This window comes from Umbelopsis ramanniana (genome assembly GCF_025399195.1).
Source record: "Umbelopsis ramanniana AG unplaced genomic scaffold K450scaffold_45, whole genome shotgun sequence".
Taxonomy (NCBI): domain Eukaryota; kingdom Fungi; phylum Mucoromycota; class Umbelopsidomycetes; order Umbelopsidales; family Umbelopsidaceae; genus Umbelopsis; species Umbelopsis ramanniana.
In genome coordinates this window covers 13,664-33,767 of record NW_026252131.1, presented here as the reverse complement: position 1 = coordinate 33,767, position 20,104 = coordinate 13,664, and the positions used below count along the sequence as shown (strand labels likewise).

General features: G+C 43.0%; 6 protein-coding genes across 6 annotated transcripts; 3 read left to right on the top strand and 3 right to left on the bottom strand.

Annotated features, from left to right (window-relative positions):
- Positions 1-209: 209 nt before the first annotated feature.
- Positions 210-3,097, top strand: K450DRAFT_282250 (uncharacterized protein; the record flags this gene model as incomplete). Its single annotated transcript, XM_051593426.1, has 9 exons — positions 210-584; positions 670-964; positions 1,025-1,203; positions 1,271-1,584; positions 1,644-1,692; positions 1,775-1,825; positions 1,904-2,042; positions 2,122-2,831; positions 2,897-3,097. 9 exons carry the CDS (start codon positions 210-212, stop codon positions 2,948-2,950), a joined length of 2,166 nt encoding a protein of 721 aa, XP_051442795.1. The 3' UTR covers positions 2,951-3,097.
- K450DRAFT_301609 (uncharacterized protein) lies at positions 2,917-6,977 on the bottom strand. The gene is made up of 4 exons (XM_051593751.1): positions 6,959-6,977; positions 6,047-6,864; positions 5,594-5,979; positions 2,917-5,529 (listed from the first exon to the last, which is right to left on the bottom strand). The coding sequence occupies exons 2-4, from the start codon at positions 6,698-6,700 to the stop codon at positions 3,246-3,248; spliced, it is 3,324 nt and encodes a 1,107-aa protein (XP_051442794.1). The 5' UTR covers positions 6,701-6,864; positions 6,959-6,977; the 3' UTR covers positions 2,917-3,245.
- A 282-nt stretch (positions 6,978-7,259) lies between these two features.
- On the bottom strand, positions 7,260-13,039 carry K450DRAFT_250003 (uncharacterized protein). Its single transcript, XM_051590494.1, has 15 exons — positions 12,918-13,039; positions 12,785-12,837; positions 12,592-12,715; positions 12,412-12,531; positions 12,086-12,340; positions 11,895-12,004; positions 11,744-11,824; positions 11,474-11,658; positions 11,238-11,401; positions 10,276-11,166; positions 10,125-10,197; positions 9,894-10,052; positions 8,051-9,809; positions 7,707-7,983; positions 7,260-7,630 (listed from the first exon to the last, which is right to left on the bottom strand). Exons 1-15 carry the CDS (start codon positions 13,005-13,007, stop codon positions 7,406-7,408), a joined length of 4,566 nt encoding a protein of 1,521 aa, XP_051442793.1. The 5' UTR covers positions 13,008-13,039; the 3' UTR covers positions 7,260-7,405.
- A 107-nt stretch (positions 13,040-13,146) lies between these two features.
- K450DRAFT_249996 (uncharacterized protein) lies at positions 13,147-14,253 on the top strand. The gene is made up of 5 exons (XM_051590493.1): positions 13,147-13,340; positions 13,414-13,440; positions 13,533-13,580; positions 13,652-14,021; positions 14,101-14,253. The coding sequence occupies exons 1-5, from the start codon at positions 13,167-13,169 to the stop codon at positions 14,139-14,141; spliced, it is 660 nt and encodes a 219-aa protein (XP_051442792.1). The 5' UTR covers positions 13,147-13,166; the 3' UTR covers positions 14,142-14,253.
- Positions 14,254-14,664: 411 nt separating this feature from the next.
- Positions 14,665-16,309, bottom strand: K450DRAFT_249994 (uncharacterized protein). The gene is made up of 3 exons (XM_051590492.1): positions 15,754-16,309; positions 14,986-15,677; positions 14,665-14,917 (listed from the first exon to the last, which is right to left on the bottom strand). The coding sequence occupies exons 1-3, from the start codon at positions 15,926-15,928 to the stop codon at positions 14,750-14,752; spliced, it is 1,035 nt and encodes a 344-aa protein (XP_051442791.1). The 5' UTR covers positions 15,929-16,309; the 3' UTR covers positions 14,665-14,749.
- Positions 16,310-17,323: 1,014 nt separating this feature from the next.
- On the top strand, positions 17,324-19,918 carry K450DRAFT_249990 (uncharacterized protein). Its single transcript, XM_051590491.1, has 5 exons — positions 17,324-17,361; positions 17,424-17,542; positions 17,611-18,318; positions 18,409-19,345; positions 19,423-19,918. Exons 1-5 carry the CDS (start codon positions 17,346-17,348, stop codon positions 19,731-19,733), a joined length of 2,091 nt encoding a protein of 696 aa, XP_051442790.1. The 5' UTR covers positions 17,324-17,345; the 3' UTR covers positions 19,734-19,918.
- The last annotated feature ends 186 nt before the right edge of the window (positions 19,919-20,104 follow it).

Below are 20,104 nucleotides of genomic sequence, written 5' to 3'. Positions count from 1 at the left end.
AGAGCTGACCTTGCCTGTGTTTTTTCATTCTGCTTTCCATACCATATACGATTAACTGCAACTCTTCAACCTAGGTTAGTGTAATAAAATTGTATTGATTGCCCTGGGAATGGAATCACGAATAAAGATTAGATGCTGCTTCACACTGCATAAAAGGACCCTGGGTCTCCTTTCAGTTTCGGAGAACCGATTGTTGTGAACCTCATAATATGAAGTTTTTGACATCCTACGTGTGGCTGTTGGCCATACTGCAGGTATCGTTTGCTGGACAAGTAATATCAACAAATACTCAACCTATCGTAGTGCCTTCTCTCAAATCCTGGACTGGAGGAAAGGGGGAGTTCCTTCTCAAGTCAGGAGCACGAATTGTAGTATCAAGTAACTACAAGCAAGAAAATGATAAAAATTCAAGAATGGAAAATCCGGCGGATTTGAAACAGGTAGCCAATATGCTTGCCGAAGATATCGTTGCTTTAAGCTCTCTATCGCTGAAGGTGGTAATTGGTATTCCTGCTCCGGATGATTTATACCTCCAACTAGGTCACCAGGCGAACCAAACGAGTGACGAAGCATATACTATGAAGGTGAGGATAAAATTCTCATATAAGGATGTTGGTTGCACATTTAAATGCGTTAAAAAACTTTGAATTGAACCGTCATATACTTCAGATCAGCAGCAATTCTATCGTCGTATCCGGAAAAACCTCCAGAGGAATCTACTATGGCACACGGTCTCTATTACAAATCATGATCCAGTCAAAAAATAAACGAACTTTACCGGTTGGCAGTATTGAGGATTGGCCAACTTATCAGATCCGAGGATTTTTCTTGGATGATGCTCGCAAATTCTTCCCAGTATCTTTTCTTCAGGACTATGCTCGGTTTATGGGCTGGTTCAAGCTCAATACCTTTCACCTTCATTTGAACGATAATGATTTCCTAGCCAATGCTACTGATCCTACTTGTAAGTTGACGATTGGACTACTGTTCTGAGGAAGAATAAATGCTAACGCTCAAGCTGTAGGGAAAACCAAATATGCCGGATTTCGGCTTAAGACAAATAATCCCAAGCTTTCAGGATTGGCCCGTGGAGAGAATGAATGGTACACCAAGGAACAGTTCCAATCCATACAAAAAGTTGCCAAAGCAAACGCATTGACTATACTCCCAGAGTTCGACAGTCCAGCTCATTCACTTGCATTCGTAAGTGTTGGAAATTTTGGCCATTTTTTGTCCTAACACAGTAATGATTTGATACATTATTCCACAGGTTCAATTCAAACCTGAGATTGGTTCTTATCCTGTTCTTGATAATTCGTACCTGAATCTGAACAAGAGCGAAACATATGATTTTATGATGTCAGTGTGGGATGAATTTGCACCTTGGTTTGACTCAAAGACTCTTCATATTGGTGCCGATGAGTATCCTTCAAGTCAAGCAGCTCAATTCCGCGATTATGTAGACACCATTGCAAGATATATTTGGGAAAAGCATGGAAAGAAGCCACAAGTGTGGGGAACCGGTATTGAATTTGACAAGAACCAGACCTTATCCATCGATACCAACATTACAATCAGTCACTGGTGAGTTCTATTATACACTATGCTTAGATAGTCATCCAAATGGCTAACACAAATGATAGGGCAAACTGGGAAGATAATCCAAAAAATGTGACAAACAATGGTTACAAGGTATGATTTAGCTATAAGCACGCCAACAGCCAGGTATTTGCTGTTAGTGTTCAATAGATATACTTACAATGCCGCTATATAGATAATCAATGTAAACGATGGTGGCCCAGTTTCTTCTTACATTGTTCCAAAGGTAAAGCCAGTAGTATAAACTGTCGGACTATCTATCATCAACATAACAAACTCAATTCATTCATCGATTCCATCTCAGAGTGGCGGCGGAGGTGACAAAATCGATAGTGTTCAGTACTTGGCCCAATATAGTCCTCCCATTTTCGGCACGGGCTACAATCTTGAGTCTCAAAAGCAACTGGACAATGTTCTTGGAGGCATGTTCGCAGTCTGGTTCGGTACGTCAAATGTTAGGTTTGTATAAATTCGTCGCTGTTGAACCAATATTAATGGCTCCGTCTACGATTACGAAAATAGATAATCTTGGGCCATCCACAACTCGATGGGAAACTCACAGTATTGTAGGGGATACTATGGCTGCCATTTCTGAGATTCTATGGAACGGAAGTCAGAACACTACGGACCCCAAAGTCTTTTTCTCAAACGTGCAAACGGTCACTCAAGGTCCGGTCAATCTAAAACTAGAAATCTCTTCAAAGAGCGACACTCTCTTGAACTTTACTTTTGATGGAGCTCATGGAAACGTGCTAAAGGATGCTTCTGGTAATCGTTATGACGCAAAAATCTCAGGAGCAAAGTGGGTAGGCAAGCACTTTGCACAGGCGCTTGAATTCAGTGGAAAATCTTCTGTGGTCAAGGTTGACCTTGGAACGAAAGGATTCAACTCCACTCTTTTCATGACACTGGATATCAGTTCTACTCATCCTAGTACAATATTATCCTCAGATGAAGGAGCAATCAAGATTTCGCAATCTGAGATCTCAATTAGCAACGATAACTACACCTACAGTATCCAGTTTAACACCACATTGGTAAAGAAGGCCGATATTGCCATTACTTCAGCTGCCTATCCTGTTGGATCAAAACTGTACCTTGATGGAAAGTATCTAGCGAATTTCACTTACTTCATACCACGCACGTCGAGAACTGTTTCAATGGGTCTAGTTACACCGCTCGATTACATTGGCAAAGGATTCAGTGGAAGAATATCTGCATTCCAAGTTTACGTAAGAACATTTTTCTTTTGCTAGAGTGATGGTCGTAAAGGTGTCCCTAATATTGTTGTTTGTAGGATCGTATCCTTTCGTCAGACGAAATTGCTGGATTGTCAAAGGAAGTTAGCTAGTTGACATTTACCGTAGTTAGCAGTAAAGCGCAAAACTCAGGTGAAATTGCTCAGAGGCATTTCAGCGAGTTTATTGACTGATGTGTATTTTCAAGTTATCGACGGCTCTCTTTCAAGTAAGGGGAAAAGAAGAAATAAAGAAAGTAGATATTGCTTCGAGAAATCATTCTCACAGATCATTGCTCAAGTCGAAACCACAGCAAAAAGTACGCTTGCACATCTTTTTGAAGGTACTAGACACTTTATTTATCGAAAATATAGACACTCCCTCCCTCCAAGCACCCACGGTTCTGTTTTAAACCTTTGAGAGCTTGAAATGAAGACCATAGGTTGAGCCCTCAACCAAGTATTGCTTATGTATACGTCTGTTCCATGTGTCATCACCTCCAACACCAGAATGGGCCGCATCGATGTACAAATGTACGCAGTCATCCACTTTAAGCTCGTCAAGATGCTGTGCAGAAGTGAGGTTTTCTTGGCTGTAGGGTTGAACAGAGGCAGAAAACGTAGTACTTTGCGTCGCAGTAGCTCGAATACCTGATGCGCTATTAGTAACCTGAATCCATCGAACATCTTCACGGTTACCGTAAGACTGAGGTCTGACATATGGGACTTCGTCGGAAGCAATATCCACTTCATAGATACCGTTGAATGCTGAGTCCTTCCTGTCTGAGTAGTTCTCGAATGGACCACGGCCAGCGTAGCGGAATTTAGTAGAGGAGGAGGTGGGAAGCTTGAGACTGACACCAACACGAGGGAAGGTAAGCTCTTGATACCTATTGCTATCTCTGTCGTAGTTAACATTGTATGCTACAGAACAATACAACTCTGAGGTCTTGGCATCAAGGGTGTAGTCCATAGTGTATTCAATCGTGCCAGCGGGGTCTGCGAGAGGGAGTGAACCAGTGACACGGACGGTACCAGGTGTACGAGCGACAACGGAGATATCTTGTGCTTTCAATTTGTCCAAGCCCGCCTTTCTCCAGAAGGTAGCATAGCTCTTTTCGCCACACGCTTCATCGTTACCAGTCGGCGCTCTCCAAAAGCAAGGTGAAGGTCCTTCAATGAGTAAAGATTCTCCGTTCACGACAAAGGAAGTGAGGTTGCCAGTGGACTTGTCAAAGGTAACTAAAGTGTTCTTATCTTCGCCCTCCAAGATGACTTCAGTATCAGAATTTTTGATTTGTCCATATGTGGGGGTTCCTGCATCAATAGGATTGTATAATGCATTGCGGATGATACCACCTGGTTCTTGCAAAGGAATCTCAAATTGCCAGCCAGCAAGTTCAGAGCCTTCGGATACAAATTGGCTATTAGCTGTATATACGATGTGGACATTGACAAAGAGTTGTTTGGGAGTATCCCATTTCTTTTTGTAGAGGTATGACTTGGCATCAGCGTGGTTGATAAGAAGATGTTGCTTGTTGCGTGGAAGTAGATTGGAAGGCAGGCCAACAGTGCCAGACGTAACTTGATGACCAGTTTCGTCCACGACGCTCCATACAACTTGGAACTTCTTGCTCAAGTCAGTTGTGAAATCGAAACGATTGTTCACTTCAACCATAGTGTAATGAAGTTCGGCTTGGACGAGTTTCAAGGCAATAGGAGAATAGCAAAGCTTCATTTCATGACATCCAGGGTGAGGCACACGGTCAGGAGCAATCATACCGTTAATACAAAAGTCTGCATCGTTAGGCATTTCTCCAAAGTCACCGCCATAGAGCCAGCATCCATTACCCTTCGAGATGTCGTGAGTAACATCAGGATTGGGATGATGATACTTATGTCCAGGGTTCTTTTCTCTCACTTCCAGAGCAATACCTTGATCAACCCAATCCCAGATCCAGCCTCCCTGTGTTCTTGGATTTTCATACCATAGTTCAACATATTCCTTAAAGTTACCAGTTCCGTTGCCCATGGCGTGAGCAAATTCAACAGAGACTACGGGACGAACGGGGTCTTCAATGGTGGCCGTAAGGACTTCTCGAGGTGAGTAGTACATGTTGGAGTTGATATCGAAATTGCTGTACTTGTGGAGGTTCTTTACGCCGTTAATTCTATCAGGGAAGGCTCCAGAGGCATCCGGTGGACGTCCTTCATAGTGAACGGGTCTTCCACTAATATCAGAGGCTTTTATCCAAGCATACTGAGCTTCTTGGTTTTGACCATAGCCAGCTTCGTTACCCAAAGACCAGATGATAATAGAGGGGAAGTTTCTATCACGTTGAACCATCCGGATGGTGCGGTCGACATAGCTGTCCTTCCATTCTGCATCGTTGGAGATCAGATCCCAGTCACCCAAAGGTCCAAGTCCATGAGTTTCGATGTTAACTTCATCCATAACGTAAATACCATATTCGTCGCAAAGTTCATACCATCTAGGATGGTTGGGGTAATGGCAGGTTCTGACAGAGTTTACGTTGTATTGCTGGAAAAGACGGATATCCTCCAACATGTCCTTTTCAGTCAAATATCTACCTCTCCATGCATTGTGCTCATGGCGGTTAACACCTCTGAAAACAACTGGCTGCCCATTGATGCAAATTTGATGGTTTTCACTGATGCAGACAGTGCGGAAACTGAAAGAAGCGAGGTTAAATTCATGTATATAGGAAATCTGGTAAACACCAGAACAAAACTTACCCAACTCTCCAGGCTCTACAATCCAACAATTCTTCGCCCTTGAGAAGCTCAATAGTGAAGCTATACAAGAAAGGAGTTTCGCCGGTCCATTGTTGAATGTTTTCAATGGTCTTGACGATCTCAGTAAGTTCATAGGTCTTGTCTTCTTCAGTCTGGATTTTGGATTGAAGAAGAGATTGTACTGGATACGACTCGGAGAGGACGGTTGATTTGTTATTGAATAGTTCACTTAATGTCAAGCGCACAGTAAGTTCAGAGGGGGCAGAGTTACGGTACAGTTGTGTACGAACTTTTAGAGTTCCATCAGCGAACCCATCCACTTGTACGTCGGTCAAGTAGCCTTCTTCTGCTGGAGAACAGAACAAAATAACATCTCGATAGATGCCCTATACATGCTTTGTAAATAATTATGCTACATCAAATCTTTATATCTCTAGCCAGATGGTAACCTACCGACAAATCCCAGAAATCTTGATCTTCAAGATAGCTGCCATCACACCATCTGAATACCTGAGCAGCGATAACGTTCTCCTCACCTGCCTTCAGGCTCTCGGTGATATCGAATTCTGCAGCGGTCATAGAGTCTTTGGAGAAGCCAATGAACTGGTCGTTGACCCACAAGTAGATGCAAGACTTGACACCAGCAAAATGCAAGATCACACGATCCTTACCGTCCGAGACCCTCCAGCTCTCGGGAATAGCCACCTTGCGCTTGTAGCATCCAATAGGGTTATCGTTTTCGGGAGCGTGGGGAAGGTTTACGATCTCAAAAGGATAGACTACATTGGTATAGCGGGGTATATCATGACCGACCATCTCCCAATTAGAAGGAACTGGTATTTTGCAGAATTCGCTTGCTTCTTTTTTGAACCAGTGAGGTTCGACGGACTGAGGGTTAGGATAGAGCTTGAAGTCCCAGAATCCATTGAGTGAGTGGACCTTTTCAGCGCAGTTGATATCGTTCAACGGGTATTGTTGGTCTCTACCAGTGATACGTTCGACAGCCACTTTAGGGTTGGCTTCGGGAAAAGACTTTGCTCTAGCGGGTAGGCGGTTGATTCCAACGATCTTCGAATCGTCCCATTCGCGGGCAACATTCCAAGTCATGATGAAAGGTTATATGTTCTAGCATTGAAGGTCAGAATGCTGCTTTTTATATGCTTGTCTGCACTCCCACGCGAGTTCCAAGAAGATGGTTCGGTCGAAAGCAGTTGCACAAATAATTTTTGAGTTCCATGCCATCCGATAGTTTATGGTCGTGATAAATATCACTGGTTGAGTGTGTGTATTCACCAGTCGTTTGTTACTAAATGGTTAATCAACGTAAAAAGTAGATAGAGCAATATAGTGGGTTCTTTTACATACATTTTAAAGACAAGTCGTTAGTGGCCGGCGTCTTCATCTAGAAGAACAATCGCCGACGCTTCCTCCGCCAACGTCAACCCCGGATGGAACCTTGATTCTAAATTATAGATTACCTAATATAAGGCCAAACACATGCATGGTGCCGAGGGAATGATGAACTATTTTCACAAACAAATATCAACTCGACGTGCGAATAACAATATTCCGAGGCTCATATGAAGTTTGCAAGTCAAGATTATATAAGTGTCACGATGACAAGTGACTGGGCCATCATCGAAGGACTGTACGCTACAAACATACATGAGGTAGAAATGGAGCGTTTTTGAATTTAGAAAAAAAAAATGAGTTTTATAGATCTATCAGCACTGCAGACTCGTCTAATGGTAATACGTTTACAATATAGATGTGCCGAAACGACCAACATCTGTAAATACCAAGTACTGTAAATTACTCTGCTTGGCCAGCTTGCTTGGCCAGGGAATAAAACACGGAGTCGGGTTTGGCCAAGAGGTTCTTTGGAGAGTCGTACTCAGCAATCATACCCTTATCTAACACAAGGATTTTATCTGAATCCATGACTGTGTTGATTCTGTGTGCAATGGTCAAGATGGTACAGTCAGCAAACTCTCTTCTAATAGTTTCTTGAATGATGGAATCCGTCTCGACATCGATCTAGATAAAAATAGGACAAGGTTAATAATCAATATCATCCAAGAAAGTCCAAATAGAGAACGAGAATGTCACTTACAGCAGCAGTAGCTTCATCCAAAACAAGGACAGTAGTGCGTCGAAGAAGAGCACGAGCAAGACAAATCAGTTGACGCTGACCAACAGAGAAGTTCTCTCCTCCTTCCAAGACAACGGCATTGAGCTTGCCCTCAAGCTTAGCAATATGATCCTTCAAGTGAGAGTTTTCAAGCACTTGCCAGATTTCAACATCATCGTGAGCGTTAAAGGGATCCAAGTTATCACGAACAGTTCCAGCAAAGAGAACAGGATCTTGTGGGATGATGGTCAAACGTGATCTAAAACGTATGACAAATGAATTAGCTTATATGAGAAAAATGAAAAGGGCAAATCGCGAATCATTACCTCAAATCGTGGAGGCCAATAGTAGAAATATCCACACCATCAACAACGATACTACCAGAGGCAGCCTCAATGATACGGAAAAGACTCAAACTAAGTGAGGATTTACCAGCACCAGTGCGACCAACAATGCCAACCTTTTCCTTAGGAGCAACCTTGAAGGAGATGCCTTTGAGGACAAGGTCCAATCCAGCTCGGTAGCGAGTGGAGTAATCTCGATATTCGATCATACCCTTTTCGGGCCAAATGTGAGAAGGACGGTTGGTTTCAATGATTTCAGGAGCCTCACTGGGAAGATCAATATATTCCTTGACACGTTCAACCGAGACGATGTTGGTTTCAATTTCACAGAAGGAGCGGATGACCCAGTTAAGAGCTTGAGTGGTTCCAAGTGCATATGAGACACTGAGACCGACAAGACCAGCATCAAGGTTACCACCATACACGACTTCAACGACAGCCAAAATGGCAGCACCAAAGATGATGATAGAACCCAAGAATTCCAAACGTACAGCAAGCCAGCGGTTGCAAGAAATAGATGGGAAATAAGCCTTTTGGTTCTCATCCAATCTGCAGCGGTTTTCGTGCATAAAGCGTTCTTGCTGCTCATAAGCGCGAACGGTGGCGACACCAGCTCCAGAGAGAGTCTGTTGGAAGTAACTGTAGATAGGGGACTTGGATACGGAGTCCAAACGCTTCAGTTCACGAGAAGTTTGCAAATAGTACCGTTGGACAGCCATGTAAACGAAGATCAGAGGGACAATCAAGAGTGTGAATGGTGGTGTGGAGTAGCAGATAACGCAAACAGTTGAAATGACACTGAAGAGAACACGGAAATAGGCACTGAAAGTTCTTGGGAGCATTTCATCAATGGTGTGCTGGTCCTTGCTGAAACGATTAATGATACGGCCCAAAGGTGTGGTATCGAAGAAAGACATGGGGGAGCGAAGCACACTGTGAAGCATATTGGAATGCAAAACGCGAGCGGAACGAATAGCGCAGTAAACCCAGAGAACAACAGTTTGAAGGACAGTGAAGATGACTGAGGACCAACCGATGGCAGCGTAGATACCCAAGTAAACCCAAACGCGGTCATTAGATCCTGACTTCTGGTTTTGATCACTCCAGTACTTAAGCCAAAGAGAGGAACCAACTTGAGAGCCTTGAGCAATGATCTGGAACAGGAGAAGCATGGCAACACCGACAGCAGAGCAAGATTTTGCATAAGTCCAGTACACGGATTTGTCAACGCTACCCTTTGCAGATTCTTCAACTGTCATCAGTTGTTCCTTAATGAGCAAAGACTGCTTCTTTCCGACGTTACGAAGTGAGGCCATGGAGGGACGACGAAGTGTGGTGGCACTTGACACGCTGTTTTGACGTTCACGGCTTTCATGGGACAGGGTTTTGGTAATAGGGGCATTTTCTTCGCAGTTTCCGAGTTCACCTTCATCATCAGTTTCAACGCTATCGATATCAGCAATCAAAGTAGTTTCGTCTTCTTCTTGAGGGTTGACAGATTGATTTCCGAATTCGACAACAAGTTGATAGAGTTCAGACTTTTGTCTGATGAGTTCTTGATATGTTCCACTCAAAATAATCTTGCCATGTCGGAGCATCAACAGCTTGTCAACCTTTGGAAGGAAGGCAATACCATGGGTGACCAAGACTCTAGCTTTGCTCTTGAGCAAACCGTCAGGACCGAGGACGTGATCAAATATGTGTTTACCAACGTGAGCATCAACAGCAGAAAGTGGATCATCTAATAGTAGGGAAGACAGGAAGGGTGTTAGATGTTAATAATGCTAAAAGTGCTACATTTTTTTTTGTTAATCCGAACGCTTACCAAAGACATAAATGTCAGCGCGAGCATAGACAGCACGAGCAACAGAGACACGGGCTTTTTGACCACCAGACAAGTTGATACCTCTTTCACCGATTTCAGTCATGTCACCAGCTGTAAGCATGGCGATATCAGCCTTCAAAGAGCAAGCTTCCAAAACAGCTAAGATGTCATTGGTTAGTTAGTGTCATGACAACAAGGCGCGTACTGCCCTTTTCCCGTACTCCCACTTACTTTCATAGAATACAGGGTCAAATTTGGCACCAAAGGTAATGTTATCACGAAGGGAACAATTCATAATCCAAGGCTAGTAAAAGCGTAAGTATGTTGTGGTAAGAACATGCTCTAAGCACACTTATCACTGTCGCTTTTCATTTTAACATACCTGTTGGGAAGCATAAGCAACCGATCCACGGATTTTAACGGTGCCGCTGGTCTTGAGCATATCTCCAAGAAGTGCGCTCATAAGTGAACTCTTTCCGGAACCAACACGACCAACAACCGCTGCAAGTTCGCCTTTCTTAACCGCAAAGTTAACATTTTCCAAAGTAGGCTCGGCATCGGTTTTGTTCCATTTGAAAGCTCCGTCCTTGACTTCAACCAGGGGAGTACCAGCAGCGATGGCAGCGCTGTTGGGAAGGGGCTCTCTCTGAACGGCATTAGGATCAATTTCATCAGCTACGAGATAACCTTCGATACGATAAAGGGAGACTGTTGCTTCGATAGTGGAGCTAATGACGTTGGGGAAGACGGTAAGAGGGAATTGCAGCAAGTTGAACAAGGAGATGGCAACAAAGGCAGTTTGCGATGTAAGGGGTACAGGTGACACTGCAACGTAAACAGCAAAGGTACAGAGGGATACCAAGAAGGGAATAGAGGCCCAGGTGAAACTCTGGACAGCGTTCAGGAGACCGAGACGCTTCAACATAGCCAATTCCAGGTCGTTACGAATGTAACTGATTCTCTTCAAGAAAGATTTTTCCCAAGCGTACAGCTTGATGACTCGAATACCGTTCAAAATTTCGTTCATAAACTTGACTCTGGCATCCTTATTACCCATCTGCTTCTTTTGATATGATCTCATCTTCTTTGCCAAATAGGTGTTCAATGGAATGGCCAAAATCAAAACGGCGACACCGGCCCAAATACTTGGACCCATGGTTTGCCACAAGAAGTAAAGTGCCAATGCGATCTGGAAAGGTCCACTCCAAACAATGTGGAAGTAAGTACACAAATCCATCAAACGCTGGGCATCAACACTCATGTGGTTGACAATCTAGGATAGCTCATATTAGCACAGTACAGTAAACATATCACCATAAGACAATATTTGTTCGATGGTCCTACCTCGCCAACAGTGGAAGCTTGACGGCTAGAGTTGCTGAGAACCATAGTCTTCTTGTAAATAGTAGTGACCAAAGCAGCACGAATGCGCATACCAGTACTGAAGCAGAGCTGGAAGTATTGATGCAAGAACATAGTCTGAGAGATGGCAGTGAGGAACATGCCAACTAAAAGAGAATAACGGTATCAGTACACTAGGTACAAACAACATCTTGGTAAGCTTTTTTTCAGCGACATACCAGCAATAATTGTACCACGATAAGGTGGTTGTGGTTCATTGGTGCTGTAACTATTGACCCAAACCATCAATTCTCTCAAAAGGAGTGGCTGTGTAAATTGAAGCAAATCTTGCATAGCTTTGAAAAATCCAGCAAAGAGGAACGGTCCACCAAGAGTGGCCCATAATGCACGAAGTAATGAAGGACTAAGGCAAACATGTGGCAGTTAGATAAAGCAAATTCTCTAAACCCAAGTTATTTATCCCTTCCTATCGCATCAAATTAACTTACTTCTTCTTCTTCATTTCCAAATCCCAATTTTGTTCGAATCTTTCGCTAATAACAGCCGCTTGATCCTCCGGTTTCAAATTCCTACGTAACATTCGCCGTTAATTTCTCCACTTCCATGTGCCTTACAACCTCCGCTGCAACGAGATCTTACCATAGGTCATCCATCATCAGAGGTTGCTTGTAACCCAATTTCATCAAAGGTGTCATCCAGCTAAATGTCAATCTGCTGAAAACATTGGCAGTAGCTTCTGGGCAGTCCATCTAATGATTAAAACCAATTAATACCGATACCACGGACCGATTATCCAATAAAATCAAATAAGATTTCTCATTTCTCCGTACCTCGTCTTCATCTAAAAGCATGTATTCGCTCTTTGGGCGAGGGACATTTTCCAGAGCAAACATGATGACCGACAAAGCGAAAGAAGTGACAAACAGCACGAATCCGGAGATATCTGATTTGTGTACATCCAAAGATACCAGAGTATGAACTTTGATAGCTTGAGCAGAAATAGTCAAAAGCCAAAAGAACAAAAGCACAGTAGAAGCAATACGTTCGCGAGTATACTCAAGATAATGCAGAGCAACCACGAAAATCTTTCACCCAAACAAGCAAGTCAATCAATGGGGCCGTTATCAATGCATCTAAGAATCAAACCAATACTCACCACAACAAAGACACCAACAAGCTGATCCAAAATCTGAATATCATCAATCCAAGATGGAGAAAGAATAATGCTCCTGCTTGCCATTGCGACAGTCATAATTGTTAAGAGAGCAAGCACTGACTGTTGGTACGTATGTTAGATATCGTCGCCATAGATCACATTGATAAGGCAATTGCTTACCATCTTGGCAAAATAGAGCCAGTTGGAGGTCATGTCCAAAGGCAAACTGCTACGCTTTGACAGTTGCCATAATCTGACGATACCGAACACCATCAAGAACACAGCGGGAATCATCATAACAACCCTATGAATGGAACCGCTTTCAGTACACATGCCAGCAAAAGGTACAGTACAAGTTATTAGTCCTACTTACGAGTCTTCAAAGCATGGTGTAAAGTCTGGGGTTCTGGTTTTCGAGAATGGGCCCTACAAAGCGTATGAACGAGTGCTTATTAATACATAGCCACCGGCAATAAAAAAGTCACCGAAAGGCTGAATGAACATACCCATCCTTCTGGATCACTACAGAGTTGATCCCAAGGACTTGAAGAGCCCTTCTTGCCAGATTGAAAGACTAATTGACCGCTAGAGTCCATGTCGCAAAGTAGCCAGGTTTCAAAGCCTGTAGTGTCTTAAGCGAGATTAAATATCATTTTTAAATTTTCCAGAAGCATGCGCGGCACTTTTTGCAAGTCACAGTAATCCATTACGAAAGTTTTGATGACTGAACCGCTCAAGTCAATTTACCGAGAACAATGCCCAAGAAAACCGGAGTCAATACCAAAGTAGCGGCTGCTAACGAACGCAAGGCTGCCAATCAGAACCAGAAGGATAAGAAGAAGAACGAAGAAGCTGAGCAACGAGAGGCTGAAGACTGGGCTGGTGGTAGCAAAGGAAAATCAAAGAAAGATGCAGACGCCGAGAAGAAGGTAAACTGACTGCGTGATCCATTAGCCTGATTCACAAAGTAAATGGCACATTAACTATCCTATATTTATTTAGGCTGCTGTTGCAGCAAAGAAAGCTGAGGCTGCCAGACTTTTGGTACGTAGTGGAATATTGGTGGTAATAAGCTTGTGGTTGAAATATATGCTGATCTCATTATATAGGCTGAGGAAGAGAAGGAGTTGGGCAAGACCAAGCCTACCAAGCCTTTGAAGGGGGAAGACGTAAGGATGAATATTATACGAATCTTGCAGCGTTTCAGCAGTGGCCTAACACATAATCTCGCGATTTACAGAAAAAGGCAGCCAAGAAGGCCTCCGCTGTCCATAACGACTCTCAGGCTCGACGTGTTATCCCAGAATTCTCGGCTAGCAATTTGGATGATGCCATTGATCTCTTGTCTTTGGACGGCCCTGGCGGTGGTACCGCTGGCGGACCCAAGAACAAGGAGGTTGAGAAGCATCCTGAAAGAAGATTCAAGGCTGCATTGGCCGCTTACACTGAGAGAGAGATGCCTCAACTCAAGATAGATCACCCTGGATTGCGTAAGCAGCAAATGGAGCAACTCATTTACAAGAATTTCCAAAAGTCACCCGAAAATCCTTTCAACCAAGCCAATATTCTCGACTATAATGCTACTCAGGAAGATGTGCAGGAGTCTAAGGGTAAATACAGTGGCCAACTTTTTCCAGAGATGATACGTCAGACGGGTGGTTTTATTAACTTGTTTTTTATCTTTAATAGCTCACAGACGTGCTGCTTTGGAGGACCGTTTGAAAAATTAAATCGCTGACGACGATGCCAACATACCTATAGAAATCTAGTTTTTTTTTTGGGAATCCCCCTCCCCACTCAAACCATAGTCGACCATTTGAGCAGTTACATCAAGAGGTTTAGATAGCGAAATGAAATCTCATGTAGACATTTCGTCGTACTGGAAAAAGATGTACATAAACTTGCACTACTTCGTGATCGTGATACAGGTTGTACAGGTACTTTATATAAAAAATGTGGGAGTTGGTTCATCCTCTGGGTCTGGATCATGGCACCAAAAGTAATAGCTATTCTGTGTTTGATCTCGTATCGCACTGCTTTATTCTATCAGGATGGTACAATAGTGACGTTTGGCAGGAATTGATGCAGGCGCCTGTTGACACTTGGAGGAAAATATACTACCAGGAAAGGCATAAAGTACAACAAGGGGTAAGGAACAAAGGCGCGTAAAACATCACTAGCTATGTAAGAAAATTGAGTGTAATGAGAAATGACGTGAATCATGAAAACCGGACCAGAAAGAGAACAAAATAAACACAAGTACAATGGAAGATAAAAGATGCAAGTTGGGTAGGGAGTCCAGAAGGGAATGCAAAAGTAAAGGAAGATACAAGTTTGTTTAATTGAGGTTACCCACAGCCGACTTAAAACCCTTGATTTTTGAACATTCCTCTTTGACGTTATCAGCTCTTGAAGTTGACCACAGATTACTTGCGATCATCATTCTAGAGTACCGCAAACAAACCTCCTCTCTAAAATTATCGTACAGCTTCTTGTTGTATTTACGCTACAGTAACAGATGCATTAGTGATGAATACTTGGCCAAAATCCATCTATTTCCGCCGAATTACTTACCTCTTTCTTACGAGTATCTTCCAAATAATAATGCGTCTGATGGATTAAAAAGTCGTCGGGCAAGATCCAATAGTCAATGCCGGACAAGTAAATTTCATACAAGCAGGCAGCCTTGTTGGCACCATAGCCGATAAATCTTTCATCGCACCAAGGAGATCCTTCCTTCTTATATATGATATAAGGTTCGTAAGAGTAGTTGTAGTCGGTAACGACGTATTCGTCACCACTCTCATACCACTTGGTGTAATTTGTGCTTCCGTGACCGCGTTGCCAATCACGGTGGAACATGTCGATTTTTTCGGCTTTCACGAGATCCATAAGCTGCTGCTTATCAGTAGGGAAAGTTTTCCAATCCTGACCATCCTTTTGTTCGATGAATTCAAACGCTGGTACAACGAGTGCTGCAGTGCCAGTTCGGAGCTTGTCCATGATGCGAGGGTTTGCTCGGATGGATTTTCTGAAATCGGTGCAAAGGTGGAAATCGACGTCAAGCATCATAAGATATTCTGTACGAGCAAAGAATTTTGCCACATTTCGCCACATATTGAACTGTCTATCGAACCTGTCGACAATCAAGTGAACATCCACATGGTTTTGGACATCTGGATTGGATTCATACATGGCATGCAAGTCGTTTAAAATCATGTCTCGGGTTTCGTCATCATTAATGTGAATGGCAGCCGAAATAGGTCCTAAGAGGAGGTACAGTTAATTGAATTGTAAATAAGGAGGTGGGGCTGCATCAGAACATAAGGGTAAATCATTTACCTTTGTATCGCGTGGCTAGACGACTCAGTACAGCTAAACGATTATGAGTGACAAGGGTAGCAATGGTGACTTCTTCAGAATCCGCCTCTTCGTTGGCTCGGAAGTAATATGGGATGACCTTGCATGGGCCCATAGCGTCAGAAAACACTTTGGTCAGCATGAAGTCCTCGGGCATATGGTCCGTGATGCCTGGATGACGCGGATTTGTAAGTTAAGATGCTTTGATCTAACCAAAAAATCGCATGAATGTGCCAGGAAATTACCTTCTGGGTTGGTCCATTTTACTCGTTGAGGACCATATTGACCTTTTTTTAACGATGAATATATGTCGATTGACGCTTTCGTAGATAGAGAGACAGAAGGTGCGGGAGTGGAGGAGCCACGATAGACTGAGAAAAGGTGATGTGCAGAGTAGAATAAAGAGAGAATAATATAGCCGGTAACAAGAGCTTTAAGGGCCCTAATTATCGTTGGCTTCACTTCCATCCTCAAAATGTGCAAAAACGAAAGGAAAACAGAGACGACTTCTATTTTCGGTATTTTAAATTCTGTGTTTTTGGAACTCGAGCAATCGCGGGTAATACTTCTTTGCCAGATGGGCCCGTCGGGGCATGATTTGGCCTGGGGCTACCGCTCGCTGAGCTGTTGTCCTCAAAACTAAAGCGGTTTGACTAGGGCTTTCTGTCACCTGCGACCCAAAGTTAAATGGTGATTCTCTACAAAAAACTAAATGGCTAAGCCTAGGCAGACAAATGAGATCAAATACCGTACCTTTAGTTATTTCTTATTATGATTTGTGTGGTTTATCTGGTTCAGTCCCATTTTTTACGATCTGAATGGCCGATACATACTGTTTACGTTATAAAAAGTTTTATTCACCATGGCCAAATATTATTATCTTTCTATCTTCTAGAATCATGGAACACTGTAGCTCAAGGAGGCACCTTTTCAACAAACAACGACTGGTAACGACTCGCCCGGTAACGGCTCAAGGTAGCCATGCTCCTTTCATAAACAATAGTATAACATTGACAATTACAGATTGAATATGGCTCGCATAGGTAGCCACTTGCCTGGCTTTATATAGTTTCACCCACTCCCCTTGATAGATCTTTGTCCAGGCATAGCACATACGGTACGGAACAGATAAAAACCGTAAAATATTTTGGAATGCTCCCAGAACGCGCAATTACAGCTTATTTATTGCCGTAACTTCCAGTATTAGATAATCTTGCAGTAGCTTCTAATATCTCACGGCTCATGTTTAATCAACATATTACGGTGCTATTGATATTTGGGGGTTCCTCAAGGTCATGTTACACTTCTCACCAGCTATAATCCAAATCCTATAAAACAAGGTCCCTTTTCTTCTTTCTTTGGGTTTAAATTTGGTTCTTACGCAAAAGTCGTATTGAACGCTTCCTTACTTCCATCCCATGAAAGGTGGCTTCATCTTTGTTATTGTTAAAGTGGTGGCGCTTGCCCATCTTGCCACCGCCAAACTACCTCCATCATCCGCAAAAGGAAATCTGAAATATGTGGATCCTCTTATTGGAACCGATAGTAACTTCACACAGAGCGAATACGGTGGCATGATTCCATCAACAGGTAAGGCAAAACGTAAAGTTGTGATTTTTAGGTGTATGCTCCATGACTCATACGTGAACTAGCTCCTCCTTTCGCTATGACAAGGTGGTCAGCCATGACGAGAATAAATAATGTCAGTACCTGCCCTTACCGATATTCCGACACAGCTATCCACGGTTTCATTGGAACTCATCAACCAGCAGTAGGTCGCAATTTTGCATGTTTATAAGCGTGAGGTAAATAAGATGTGTTAATTAATCATGTTTTCAGATTTGGATGGGCGAGTTTGGGCAAGTGGTAGTTGCTCCAGGAGTTGGTGATGTCAAGACTAATTTTGCTGACCGTGGTTTACCGTTCACACATGACCAAGAAACTGCTACCCCGTATTATTATAAAGTAACAATGCATGCCGAGACTGGTCAAACTATTACAGCGGAAACAACCGCTACTTCCAGAGTTGGATCAATGCGCTTCAGTTTCAATAGCAGGTCTTCTTCGCATGTCATAGTGGATGCGACAAGAGAAACCATAGAGGGCGAAATTACAATTTCTCCCAATCAACGGGAGATTTTTGGGCGAAATCCAGAAAGACAAGATTACAAGCTTGGTCCATTTAAGGCGAACAATTTCAATGGATATTTCGTAGCAAGGTTTGACCAACCGTTTTCTTCTTGGGGAACAATTACCAATGGGAAAATGCACGAAAATAAGACCACCATGATCAGTAGTGGACTATCAGCCTATGTCATATTCCCAGAAAAAACAGATCAAGTGAACGTTAGAGTGGGTACATCTTTTATATCAATTGAGCAAGCACGCAAGAACTTGGACACCGAGATTCCCGACGGCACAACGCTAGAGGAAACATCGAGACAGATTGAATCCCTTTGGGCAGAAAAATTGGACCGAGTCAATATCGAAGGTGCGTCTCAGGACCAGCTAACAATCCTATACACTGGTATGTTTCATTCTCTACAGGTAAGGAAAGAGTTGAGATAATTTTTCATCGGATACACACTGGCTGCCATGTTTAGAATAGGCAATGATAAAAAATTTCATGCGCGATAGTATCCCAACGAAAAGTCAGAATCAAATGAGACCGGCATCTACTATTATTCGGGTTATGACGACAGAGTTCACAAAGGCGCCTTCTCTTACACTGGTTACTCAATATGGGATATCTTTAGAGCAGAATGGGCATTTTTGATCATGTTTGCACCTGAGAGGGTTCCCGGCATGATCACATCTATGCTCCAAACGTACAAAGAATCTGGCAGACTGCCGATGTGGGAAAATCTGGTTGAGACCAATATAATGGTATGCACATGGGCATCTTCTATGATTGCTGAGGCACTTCGTAAGGGTATAGACGACTTCGATCTGGACACGGCATGGAAGGCGGTATGGAAAGACGCTATGGTGCCACCTAAAGACGATCTGATACTCCAATACTATGACCGAGAGGAAAAGACACCGCTGGAAGTCAGGGCTGGATTGACCTTATACAAGAAGAATGGATGGGTACCGGCAATCCGCACAGCTGAAGCTGGAACACGCACATTAGAATATGCTTGGGCCGACTTCTCCGTGGCCGTGGTGGCTAATTACACAGGACACAAGAACGAATCGAACTTCTTCTTAGAGAGAAGTGAAAATTATCGGCACGTTTTCAATAACGATACGACGTTCATGGAGGCAAGAATGGAGGATGGCAGTTGGAATGACGATGCTTCAACATGGACGGAAGGAAACAAGTGGATTTATACGTTTAATGTGCCGCATAACTTTTCTGGGCTGCGATCATTGTTCAATGGAACCGAAGCATTTGAAAATAAACTCGATACATACTTTCAAGGCGGTCACAACGATCAGAGTAACGAACCCTCACACGCTACACCCTTTGCTTATCTCTATGCAAATAAGCCGCACAAGACACAATCTGTAATCCGAGATCTTCTCCAGACAAGCTATAACGTTTCTGTGGACGGATTGAGTGGAAATGAAGGTATTTTTTTTACTATTATTATTTTCCTGAAGGTTCAAAATCCAGTGAAATTTTTGTTGACCTGTCCCGATATTTAGACTGTGGTCAAATGAGTGCTTGGGCTTTCTTTAATTATCTAGGTTTTTACCCTGTCAACCCAACAACTGGAGAGTATATGATAGGCACACCAGCATTCGATAAGGTAATCCTCGACTTGCCAGGACGACAGCAAAATTTGGTCATATCAGCACCTGGAGCACCTTCCATGCCATATGTCAAATCACTCTATTTAGATGGTAGAAATGCTTTGTCCAAACCTATCCTCACACACGAACAATTAATGGACGCGAAAGAGATTAGTTTTGAGATGAGTGAAACGCCTCAGGCTTGGGGTAGGGACACTTTGTAGCACGCTTGGAGTGGATCACAATGTAGTGAATATGGCCCTTCTATCGAAACTGTTCTTGTTTGTACAGCGAGCTTTGCATTACGAAGTTCTGATTATTAATGGGAAGCTACTGTTTGTTCAATTTGAAAACTGATTATCTGACGTTATTTTTGCTTTTGCAAGTGCAATAAATGAAGGTGCTCTGCGACTTGATATTAAATGAGTCTCGCAGCCTATCATGTTTACTTTAGAACATGTCTGCACGAATTTGAAGGAGATTGAACAAATTATTATAAATCACTGCTGCTTGATGCCGCATCCAAATGAAGAAGCTTAGTATTGATGACGAGAAAGAATCAATTGCTATCCTGCCGGGAGAAATGGTATTCTTT